This window comes from Tachyglossus aculeatus, chromosome X4, assembly GCF_015852505.1.
Source record: "Tachyglossus aculeatus isolate mTacAcu1 chromosome X4, mTacAcu1.pri, whole genome shotgun sequence".
NCBI classification, from domain to species: Eukaryota; Metazoa; Chordata; class Mammalia; order Monotremata; family Tachyglossidae; genus Tachyglossus; species Tachyglossus aculeatus.
In genome coordinates this window covers 49116726-49129397 of record NC_052098.1, presented here as the reverse complement: position 1 = coordinate 49129397, position 12672 = coordinate 49116726, and the positions used below count along the sequence as shown (strand labels likewise).

General features: G+C 48.8%; 1 protein-coding gene across 1 annotated transcript; it reads left to right on the top strand.

Moving 5' to 3' along the window:
• The first annotated feature begins 33 nt into the window (after window positions 1–33).
• Window positions 34–972, top strand: LOC119947894 (olfactory receptor 2G3-like). The gene has a single exon (XM_038769546.1). The coding sequence runs from the start codon at window positions 34–36 to the stop codon at window positions 970–972; it is 939 nt and encodes a 312-aa protein (XP_038625474.1).
• Window positions 973–12672: the final 11700 nt, after the last annotated feature.

The window sequence follows — 12672 nt, the reverse complement described above, 5'->3', positions numbered from 1 at the left end:
TGTGTGCCAATGAAGGACCTTCCTTGAGCGGTAATGGAGTGGATCAATGCCAGCTTGGGAGAAGACTTCATCCTGATTGGCTTCTCCAACTGGCCTGGACTTGAGATGGCCCTTTTAGGGGTGGTCCCCACCTTCTACTTCCTGGCCTTGGTGGGCAACTTGGTCATCATCCTAGTGTCCCTTGTGGACCCCCACCTCCAGACCCCCATGTATCTCTTCCTCAGCCACCTCTCCTTCTTGGACCTGTGTCTCACCACCAGCATCACCCCCATGATGTTGGCCAATCTGCATCACAGAGACCAAGTCATCACCCACAGAGGCTGCATTGCCCAACTGTACACCTCCCTAGCCCTGGGGTGCACCGAATGCGCCATCCTGGCTGTCATGGCCTACGATCGCTACTTGGCAGTCTGCCAGCCCCTGCGCTACGTAGTCCTCATGCCAACCCGGCTCGGCCACCTGCTGACCGCTGCCTCTTGGTCAGCCGGCTTCTCCGTCTCCCTGGCCCAGACGACTTTGATGCTGCAGGTGCCCCTGTGTGGACACCGTTGGCTGGACCACTTCTTCTGTGAGCTGCCGGTCATCCTGCAGCTGGCCTGCTGCGATGCCCGGTGGGCCGAGGCCCAGATGTTCGTGGCTCGGGTCATCATCCTGGTCATCCCCACCTCCCTCATCCTGGTCTCCTACGGCTGCGTCGCCCGGGCCGTCCTGCGGGTGAGGTCGGTGGCGGGGCGTCACAGGGCCTTTGGGACCTGTGGGTCCCATCTCACGGTGGTCTCCCTGTTCTTTGGCCCTGCCATCTGCGTCTACCTGCAGCCCACCTACTCCTCCTCCCAAGAGCAAGGCAAGTTCGTTTCCCTCTTCTACACTGTGGTCACCCCCCTGCTCAACCCTCTCACCTACACCCTGAGGAACAAGGAGGTGAAAGAGGCCATGCGAAGGCTTCTGGGAAGAGGACAAAAAGGAGCTTAACCTGAGCCTGGGGGAATAGCTGACAAAGCCCAGAGTGGTTGGCCTGGAATCATTTGGGAGTCCTCCGTTGTTTAGCCTGTAGCCACCTCTTTCTCTTCAGACTTTCCTTCTCCTGCAGTTTGCCTAGAGGGAGACTGAGCCAGGAAACTGGAGAGCTGAGAATCTCAGCTCATCAGTTCCCTCCCTTGCCATTTCAGGGGCAGGAGGGGTCTGCTCTGAATTCTCTGGATCAAGCTGAGAACTGGATCAGCCTGGTGACCCCTCAGGGTTCTGAGTTCCACCATCTAGGTGAAAGAATAGGGGTTCTGGGTATCGGGAGATCCTTGGGTGCTAGTTCCTGTTGTGCTTTGCTCTGTGACATCTCCTGTAAATGCTTACTCCTCTGAGTCTCAGGGTCTACACCTGCAAAATGGGACTCATAATGACTGCCTCCCCCTACCTTACAAGGACTCTGTCAAGAGAGAATGAGCTAATAGATGGCAATACATTTTGGAAAAATAAAAGTACATCCTAAGATTGTGTCACTTTTGATGGTCAAGGGGCTGAGATTATTTTGATAAAGATCATCATCATTGCATTTATTAAGCACTTACTATGTGCCAAGTGCTGGGGTAGATAGAGGGTAATGAGATCAGACACAGTCCCAGACCCAAACAGAGTTCACGGTCTGAGGGGGAAGGAGAACAAGTATTAAATCTCTATTTCACAGATGAGAAAATTGAGTCCCAGAGGAATGACATGACTTGACCAAGGTCACACGGCGGACAAGTGGACGAGCCAGGATTAGAAACCCAGCTTTCCTGACTCTGGGACTTTTTCTAATAGGCCACACTGATTTTTTTTCCAGATGGCATTTGATAAAGGTTTACAGTGCCAGGCACAATACTAAGTACTGGCGTAGATAAAAAATTATCAGGTTGGACACAGTCCCTGTCCCACATGGGGATCACAGTCTTAATCCCTGTTTTACAGATGAGGAAACTGAGACACAGAGAAGTTTAGTGACTTGCCCAAAGTCACACAGCAGACACATTCTCTCAACAGATCAGCAGATCGAGGAGGTAGAAGACGGGAAAGGAAAAGAGGATGTGCTTGGGACTCTGGTTTTGAGCTGGGCCTAGTGGGAGGGCCTGAACTGATGGTGATGGACTGAAACACACTGAGGAGACAGGAGGGACAGATGGAAAACCTTCGGACTTCTTTCTTCATGTAAGTGATGATATGAGAGTCAACAATATCAATAATGTTCCTCTTCCTCAAAGGCCACCATTGCCTCAGGAACACCTTGAGAGACAAGTGTCTCAGTGTTGGCCATAGTCAAGTATGTGAGGATCAGTCTCTGGTTCCTCTACTGAGGTTGAGACATGAAGATGTTGACATACGCCATAAACAGTGTTGTTCCCTAGAATCCCAATAACAGGCTGGGAGAGGAAGAAAATTCACCAGGTCATGTCACTTAAAAAGATTGGTGACAGCCAAAAGGCACAGACTGCAAGAGCCACCTTCAGACCATGAAGATGCTGTGGCTCTTGAGGACGTCCTCTCCTCTCCACCTTCCCAGTTTGTGTGTGTGTTTTGTGTGTGTGTGTGTGTCTGTGTATGTGTGTAAGATGTGGGGATGAAGGATACCATGATGTTGCCTGGCTTGGTCTGGTTCTCCCTCTGGGGACAAGCAACCCCCAGGCTGAGTGGTTCACTGTGGGTCTCTCTGCTGTTCTGGGCCAATCGGAAGTGAGAGCAATGATAGTTCAAGATGAGGTGTTTTTTTAAGAGGGTTTTGAAGGTGGGGAGGATGTGGCCTAGTGGATTTGGAGGTGAGTGAGTTGAGGGCAGGAGGTTATTTTGAGGGGCTGAGGCAAGGCAAGGTGAAGAGCAAATGGCAAGGCAGAAAGAAGGTAGCTAGTGAAGAGCCTGGAATGAAAAGAGCCTGGAATGAAGTTTTTGTTTGATGTACAGGGAAATGACTAGTGTTCGAAGGTTCAGAAGAAGGGGTGATAGTTTGTGAACATTTTAGGAAGATGATCCAGATATCAGAGTATAAGATAAACAGAGCACAAAGGTGTAAAATTAAACTGAAGAGAATAAAGGCTGGAGGCAAGGAGACCAGTAAGGAGGTAGATAGAGTAAGCAAACCAGGAGATGACGAGAGTGTGGATCAGGGTGGTGGCCACAAATGTGGAGAGGCAGGAGAGAATCTGAGAAATATTATGGAGGAAAAAAGTAGCATTTAAGGGCAGATTATGTGGGAAAGGAAAAACAGAGAGACTTCAAGGATAACTTCAAGATTATGACCTTCCGGGATAGGGAGGAGTGTTATCTGTGATGGGACAGGTATGAATGGAGGTAAATTTCAAAGGGAAGATGAGGACTTTGATTTTAACTATATAGAATTCAAGTTAACAGTGGTCAACTTGACCTTGTCCTATTCAAACCCAGCAGCTCCTTCCTTAAGCAGTTTGTAATTTGAAGGTTGGGGGTACAATTCCCTGGACAGTTATTGATGGCACAAAATCAGGGGTACTGGCCGGAGGCTATGCAGAGAGTAAGGAAGGAGAGAAGAGAGTGCTTGGAAGAGGGAAAAGGAGAAGGAGTGGGAAATGGAAATTCCATCCTACCGTTTGGTGTCACCCCTGTCCATTAGAAGAGAAAGGAACTTGGATGCATTCAGGGCTTCGTTTAGATCTTGGTTCTATCTAGGAAGGATGCATTTGCTTTATTTGGCTGGCGGATGATAGTGTGGGTGATTATTAGCTGGTAGTTGACACACTTGTTGAGCAGAAGTAGATCACTGCTATTCAGGTTCCCAATCCCACGTGGTCTGATGATTTATTTCTATATTTGGAGGGAGACAAACCCTTGGCACATGGGTATGAAGAAGTGAAGGATGGAAGAAAGAAAGATTGGAGAGAGAGTAAAAAGAGAAAAAGAAAAGCATTAACCTTTGTACGGATAACATATTCCAGCTGTTACGGATAACTAGAGAACCAGTTTAAAGTCCAAGTGGGAGAGACTGTCCATCAGTCTCCTTATTTCCTCGAGGGGAAATAAATCTGAGGGGGGGGGAGAGTTGGGTGGATATGTGTTCTTCCCCAGAGACCATGGAAGGAGATAGGTTTCCCATTTTTCTGAGGGAAAACTGGGGCTTGGGGACTCGGGGATCCCTGCTGATCAGCACGTAGGGGCAGACGGTGGGGTAACCCATGGCCAGAAAGGATGATGTATTCTGTAGCTGAGCATTGCATTCCTTCACAAACCTGAGAAGAAGAGTGAGGCAGCAATTGATCCAATAAAAGCAACCAAAGCAGGTGACCAGGAACAGGATGGTTTGGATGACTTTGATCTCCACAGAGGCTGCACGGGAGAGACCAGCGCTGTGGGTGTGCTGGACTTTCTTGTGGTGTTGGTACATCACCATGCAGCCACTGGACCAGCTCATGACACCCACAGAGAAGAGATCCTGGAAAGTTGTGGCAATTAAACATATAGTGGCACCTATATAATCACCCCTGGGAAACAGGGAACAGTATTTTGAAACAAAGGTATATCCCACGACTGGGTCATTTTTGGTGGCTTGCGTGGATGAGATGATTTCCAAGTAGATCAACAGGTTGAGGATCCAGAAAAAGAGGAAGGAAGGGAGGGTGTAGTTGGAGATCTTGGGTTTGAGCTGGGCCCAATGGGAGTTGCTGGGGCTGATGGTGATGGCCTGGATCCTGGAGCTGAAATTTTTGGAGGATTCTCAGATAGGGAAACTGAGGCAAAAAGAGACAAAAGCTTGCCCGAGAGGGACATTGTTTTGATAATATGAATGCAATTATTAATACTACTATATTACTACTAATAATAATTATGGCATTTCTTAAGCACTTATTATGTGCTAAACACTTGGATAGACACAGTAAATAATCAGAATGGATCCAGTCCCTGTCCCTCATGGGTCTCACAATCTAAATGACAGGGAGGGCAGGTTTTCATTTTACACAGAGATGAGGAAACAGGAGACCATAAATGTTTGGTGACTTGCCTAAGGTCACAGAGCAGGCCAGTGGCAGGGCTGCAAATGAAATCCTGGTCTCCTGATTTCCGGTCCCATACTCGTTTCACCAGGTCACACTGTCTTCAGTCCTTCTCTCTTAGTAGTTCTCTATCAGCTGTGGCCCAGGGATCTCAAGAATATAATAATAATAATAATGGCATTTATTAAGCACTTCCTATGTGCAAAGCATTCATTCATTCATTCAATCATATTTATTGAGCGCTTACTGTGTGCAGAGCACTGTACTAAGCACTTGGGAAGCACAAGTTGGCAACATATAGAGACGGTCCCTACCCAACAGCGGGCTCACAGTCCAGAAGGGGGAGACAGACAACAAAACAAAACATATTGACAAAATAAAACAAATAGAATAAATATGTACAAGTAAAATAAATAGAGTAATAAATACATATAAACATGTATACATATATACAGGTGCTGTGGGGAGGGGAAGGAGGTAAGGCAGGGGGGATGGAGAGGGGAACAAGGGGGAGAGGAAGGAGGGGGCTCAGTCTGGGAAGGCCTCCTGGAGGAGGTGAGCTCTCAGTAGGTCTTTGAAGGGAGGAAGAGAGCTAGCTTGGCGGATGTGGGGAGGGAGGGCATTCCAGGCCGGGGAGATGACATGGGCCGGGGGTTGACGGCGGGACAGGCAAGAACGAGGCACGGTGAGGAGATTAGCGGCAGAGGAGCAGAGGGTGCGGGCTGGGCTGGAGAAGGAGAGAAGGGAGGTGAGGTAGGCGGGGGCGAGGGGATGGACAGCCTTGAAGCCAAGGGTGAGGAGTTTCTGCCTGATGTGTAGGTTGACTGGTAGCCACTGGAGATTTTTGAGGAGGGGAGAAACATGCCCAGAGCGTTTCTGGACAAAGACAATCCGGGCAGCGGCGTGAAGTATGGATTGAAGAGGGGAGAGACAGGAGGATGGGAGATCAGAGAGGAGGCTGATACAGTAATCCAGATGGGATAGGATGAGAGCTTGAATGAGCAGGGTAGCGGTTTGGATGGAGAGGAAAGGGCGGATCTTGGCAATGTTGCGGAGCTGAGACCAGCAGGTTTTGGTGACGGCTTGGATGTGAGGGGTGAACGAGAGAGCGGAGTCGAGGATGACACCAAGTTTGTGGGCCTGTGATATGGGAAGGATGGTAGTGCCGTCAACAGTGATGGGAAAGTCAGAGAGAGGGCAGGGTTTGGGAGGGAAGACAAGGAGTTCAGTCTAGGACATGTTGAGTTTTAGGTGGCGGGCAGACATCCAGATGGAGATGTCCTGAAGGCAGGAGGAGATGCGAGCCTGGAGGGAGGGATGGAGGGGCAGAGATGGAGATCTGGGTGTCATCAGCGTACAGATGATAGTTGAAGCCGTGGGAGCGAATGAGGTCACCATGGGAGTGAGTGTAGATCGAGAACAGAAGGGGACCAAGAACTGACCCTTGAGGAACCTCTACAGTAAGGGGATGGGAGAGGGAGGAGAAGCCTGCAAAAGAGACTGAGAATGAAGTCTCTTGTAACCTCCCCAGCACTGTTCTAAGCGCTGGGGAGGTTACAAGGTGATCAGGTTGTCCCACGGGGGGCTCACAGTCTTAATCCCCATTTTCCAGATGAGGTAACTGAGGCCCAGAGAAGTGAAGTGACTTGCCCAAAGTCACACAGCTGACAATTGTCAGCTTGGTGGAGCTGGGATTTAAACCCGTGACCTCTGACTCCAAAGCCCGGGCTCTTTCCACTGAGCCACGCTGCTTCTCTGCTATTGATCTCTTGAATATTGATCTCCCTTTTCTCGGAGCAAAATAAAACAAACAAAAAACCAAAAAAAAAAATCGATTTTTGCCGAATATTGTGCAAACTGAAGCTTTTTTGAAATCCATGATTTACACATTCCTTTGACCGTGGAGTTCATTTCTGCTATCTTGCTGCTCTCTTGTGACGGTTCTCCGTTAGTACAAGCCACTTTCGACCAAGACGAGCAGAAACTGATATATAGCTGCAGTTTGCTAGATCAGACGTGTGGGCGGCTGCAGAATCCGATAATTAATGTTTCTGGGCAGGTAGGGTCGGATGCTCTCACTGCTGGAATCAGCCAGAACCCGGAGCCAGCCTGAACTCGGCTCAGGTTATAAGAAAAAGTCCCCGAACTGGCATTCTGGGAGGCCGGGGCTGAGGGGGGCCCGGGGGCCACCCCGTGTTTCTGTTAGAAATCTTTTTTTTTAACGTTTACCACTGGATGCGGTTAAAACATCCGTGAGTTGCTGGTAAAGAGTGGATAGGAAAATAACTTCCAGAAACACTATCTAACTTTGGTTTCTATGTCACTGCCCTCTCCAGGTTCTCCTTCTATCTCGCTGGCCGCTCATTCTCTGTCTTTTTCTCAGGCTCCTCCTCTGCCACCCACGCTCTAGCTGTGGGAGTCTGTCAGGGCTCAGTTCTGGATCCCCTTCTATTCTCCATCTACATCTTGGAGAACTTATCTGTTCCCGAGGCTTCACTTACCATCTCTATGCGGATGATTCCCAAGTCAATTCTCTCCAGCCCTGACCCCTGTCATCCTCTGCAGTCTTGTGTTTCCTTCTGCCTTTAGGGCACCTCTATTTGAATGTCCCACGGACACCTCAAACCGAACGTGTCCAAACCAGAACTCATCTTCCCAGCCAAACCTCGTCCTCCACCTGACTTCTCCATGATCACCACCACCCTCCCTCTCTGCAACCTTGTTGTGGTCCTTGTTAGAAGCAGTGTGGCTCAGTGGAAAGAACACGGGCTTGGGAGCCAGAGGTCGTGGGTTCTAATCCCGGCTCTGCCACTTATCAGATGTATGACTTTGGGCAAGTCACTTAACTTCTCTGTGCCTCAGTTCCCTCATCTGTAAAGTGCAGATGAAGACTGTGAGCCCCACGTGGGACAACACGATTACCTTGTATCTCCCCCAATGCTTAACAAATACCAAATACCAACAAGATGAGTGATTTTCTGTGATGGGAGGCAACGGTATAGAATTTCCAGGTCCCTGATTTTGAGAAACTGGTTATAGAATTTGTAACTCCACTTAAGGGCGCTAAAAGATCTCTAAAACTGTGTAAAGCTCCCAATATTCCCTGGGGTTCACTCACCCTTTCTCATACAGACTCTCTTCACCCACTATTCCTCAGTTTGTCACTTTCATTCCTTCTAAGCTAGCCTTCCAACTGTGCTTCACTCCTGACTTTTCTGGCTCTGAGCCTTTACCCCCTGCTCTGCAAATCCTCCAGGCTATATGCTACAGCTCTCCATGTTCAAAGTTCTCCTCTCATCCTACCTCCTCCTGGAAACCTCCCTTGATTAATTCACTACATCTCAGTTGTATCAACCCAACATGCTTCCTTACCACTTGTGTAATTTATTCTTCTCCTCATGTGTGTATGTATGTCCACTGTACTCTTTCTTGCTCTCTCCTTGTTAATAATGATGGTATTTATTAAGCCAAGCACTGTGTTAGATAGAATATAATCATATAGGACACAGTCTCTGGCCCATACCAGTCCAATCAATCAGTGTTATTTATTGAGTGCTTACTGTGTGCAGAGCATTGTACTAAGCAATAGGGAGAATACAATTCAATAAAGCTCATTCATTCAATCGCATTTACTGAGCACTTACTGTGTGCAGAGCACTGTACTAAGCGCTTGGGAAGTACAAGTCGGCAACATATAGAGACGGTCCCTCCCCAACATCGGGCTCACAGTCTAGAAGGGGGAGACAGACAAAATCGTCAGAACAAATAGAATTCAAGCTACATGCACATCATTAACAAAATAAATAGAATAGTAAATATGTACAAGTAAAAGAAATAGTGTAATAAATCTGTACAAATCTATACGAGTGCTGTGGGGAGGGGCCCTGGGCAGTGCCAGGGTGGGGGGCTCCAGGAGCGAGGATCTGGGGGGGACAAGCTTGCCTCCTGGGCTCTAGCAGGATCTTGGCCACACTTTGGTCCGGGATGGCAGGGCGGGCAGGGCTGGCAGGACTGGCAGGGGGCTGGATTTCCTCTTCCATAGCGGGGTCCCAGCGGGGACGGGCAGGTCCAGCGGGCTTTCCCCGTCCATGGCCGGGGTCCGGCTGCAGGCTCCTCATCCCGGGGGGAAGGGGTGGCGCTAAGGGGGCAAAGCCCGCCGGGGCCAGGCCTTCTAGACTGTGAGCCCACTGTTGGGTAGGGACCGTCTCTATATGTTGCCAACTTGGACTTCCCAAGCTCTTAGTACAGTGCTCTGCACACAGTAAGCGCTCAATAAATACGATTGAATGAACGAATGAATGAATGGGGAGGGTCTCCAGGGTCCCAGTTGCCAGCTGAGGGCCCTCCCCCGTCCGAAGTTAAACCCTTCTCTTTAATCATAAAAGCACTGAGCAGTCCCATTGACAGTCTATGGGCCCAGGGCAGGAAGAGATGTTTATCAGGTGATAAGCCTTGGAGGCCCTGCTGCCCAAATTTGCTGGACAGTCAAATGGTATATAAGACTGGCCGACCTCGGAAAGATCTTGGAAGTTGAGCCTCAGCCTTGGGTCCAGAAATGCCGTAGTGGACGTCAGGCAACAGTTTGCTGTTTCCTGAGGAAACATCCTCCTCGTCCTCCTCGGCGGAGACAGACGGGGGCTGCGGGGTGCCCATGGGCACGGTGCTGGAGTTCTGGGGCCTGAGGCCGGGTGACCCCTGTGGCTACTGCGGCTCCCCCCCGAGAGCAAGCTCTCCTGCGGTGAGGGCCTCAGGGCCGGACGGTTCTGGGCACCCACAAGCCCCTCAGGGCGCAAGTGGCAGGAGTGGGATTAGAACCCAGGTCTTCTGACTCTCATTCTTGTGCTCTTTCCACTAGTCCGCTCTGCCCTCTCCATTCATTCATTCAGTCGTATTTATTGAGCGCTTACTGTGTGCAGAGCTCTGGACTAAGCGCTCAATACAGAGACGGTCCCTACCCGACAACAGTCTCACAGTCTAGAAAGGGGAGACAGACAACAAAACGAAACATGTTCTTCCTGATCCAGTTATTGATAAACCAGTTTTGTCTCTCTCTGCACCCATTAGAGAGTAAGTTCCTTGGGGACAGGGATGATGTGTCTTGCTTCTGTGTAACTCTCCCAAGCCAATACAGTTTTTAGCACTCAGTAGGTGCTCAATAAATATAACTGATTTCTTGATTGATGGGGAAGGACATGCATAGATTTCCAGATCGCCTTTGAGGGTCCAGAGATATTTGAACCCTGATAATAATAATGGCATTTATTAAGCACTTACTATGTGCAAAGCACCGTTCTAAGTGCTGGGGAGGTTACAAGGTGATCAGGTTGTCTCACGGGGGGCTCACAGTCTTCATCCCCCTTTTACAGACGAGGTAACTGAGGCTCAGAGAAGTTAAGTGAGTTGCCCAAAGTCACACAGCTGACAATTGGAGGAGCCGGGATTTGAACCCATGACTTCTGACTCCAAAGCCTGGGCTCTTTCCACCGAGCCAGGCTGCTTCAATGAGAGTGATGAGTAGGAAGCCATGATAGCAATTGAAGAGTGCCTCTGTCATCCCCTGGGGAAGACATCCCCAATCATCCTCAATCAGATGCCTCTAGTCCTCCCTCACCTGCACAAACACAACCATTGAGTCTGTTTTAAATCCGCAAGGTTCTTGCCTTCCCTAAACCCAGCTCATGGACCCTGTGCCCCATCACAGTCCCTTTCCCCTGCCCCCTGGTTATTTAGGGGCCACTTCCCTCCAGATGAGTCTGGCACTTAATAGACTGACTTTCCAGCCAGAGTTTTGATTCAAGGGATACAAGTCACACCTAAATAACATGGCTTTGAACCATCCCTCCTCTGCCCAAGTAAAAGCAACCAAGAATAAATTCTTTCCCTCTCCCTCCCTCTTTTTCTCCCATATTCCTTTCCATCTTACCCCTTTTCCTTTCTCCTTATCCCTCTCACTCACTCATCTCCCTTTCTTCCTTAATCCCTCACTCAGGCTATCCCTTCCCATATACCATTTCCTCTCCCCCTTTCTCCCTCTCTTACACCTTCTCGCTGTGCCTCTCATTCCTCGACCTCCTCTCTCCTTCTCCTCTTCTCTATATCTCTCTCCTTCTTTATCTTTAAATCATTTTTTTCTGTTAACTACACCTATCCAATGAAGCAACCTGTACTAATGTGTGTTTAATATGTACTACTGATTCTTTGAAACCTCGGTGTGATTGGTACACATTTTTTTTTTTGGCTCTTCTACACAGACATATTGTTGACTCCTAAGATAGACTGAAGGTTTCATAGAGGAGACTGGAGAGAAGGGGATCAGGGAGTGCCATGCCCTTCCCTGGGAAAGAAACTTCTCACCTTCCTGAGGATACACCTGGAAAAAGGTACCCGGGCATCTCTGCTGATGAGCAGTAAGGGACAGAGCAAAGGGTAACATGCAGTCAGAAAAGCTGTAGTGTTTTGTGTAAGCACATTGTACTCCGTTATCACACTTGAGTAGACAGTGATGCTGCAGTTCATCCAATAAAAACAAACAAAGCAGGTGACGAGGAGCAGGATGGTCCGGGTGGCTCTGCTCTCCATGGAGGATTTGGGGGAGACCCCAGCACTGCGGATGTGCTGGACTTGTTTACGGTGTCGGTGGAGCACGATCACCATGTAGCCACTGGCCCAGCTCATGAGACCCACAAAGAGGAGATCTCGGAGAGTTATGACATTTAAACACACAACGATAAGTACCCCAGTACCGCTTGGCAAGATAGAACAGCTTTTTGAAATGAAAGTATGTTTTGAGTCACTGACATTTTGGGGCATATGACTAGATAAGATAGTTCCCAAATTGATCAACAAGTTGAGGATCCAGAAGAAGAGGAAGGAAGGGAGAATATAGTTGGGGGCTCTGGGTTTGAGCCGAGCCCAGTAGGAGGTGCTAGGACTGATGGTGATGGCCTGGAACATGCTCAGGAGACACGTGGTGCAGATGGAAAGGCCACGGGACAATCTGAAAGTGAAAAATAACACTGCGCATCCAACCTCATCCACAATGTTCTTCATCCCGAAAGATGCCATCGCCATTGGGACCCCACGAGTCACAAGTGCCGTTGTATTGACCAGGGTCAGGAGGATGATGATCAGGTCTGTAGGCTTTTTCTGATGGGACTGATATACGAAGATGTTGACGTAGACCACGAGCAAGGCTGAGTTCCCCAGGACTCCGACACAAGCCTGACAGAGGAACAAAACTCCCCAGGTCAGTTCTTTCCAAAGCATTATCTCAATTGCTTTTAAACTGCGGAAGCCTGGGAACCAGAATGAAAAATAGAAAGGGATCATCGATGATAAATTGAGTTGTTTATTATTATAATTATTATTATTATTAGTAGTATTAATGGTAATCAAGACATTTGTTAAGCACAAACTATATCCTAGGTGCTGGGGGCAGATATGAGAAAAAGATGGGACGTGGTCCCTTTCCCACCTGGGGTTCAGTCTAAATGGTAGGGAGAACAGGGATTTTATCCCCTTCTACAGATGAGGAGATGGAACCACAGAGAAGGTAAATGACTTGCCAAATGTCCCAGAGGCGGCAAGCAGTGAAGTTAGGACTAGGCCCTAGTCTCCTGACTCCTAGTCCCTGGCTCTTTCTACTAGGCCACATTTCCTCAGGAGAATCATTAGATAAGTCTCA

What these genes read in the sequence shown, in the direction of transcription:
- LOC119947894 (XM_038769546.1), top strand. Translation starts at nt 34, where the DNA reads ATGGAGTGGATCAATGCCAGCTTGGGAGAAGACTTCATCCTGATTGGC.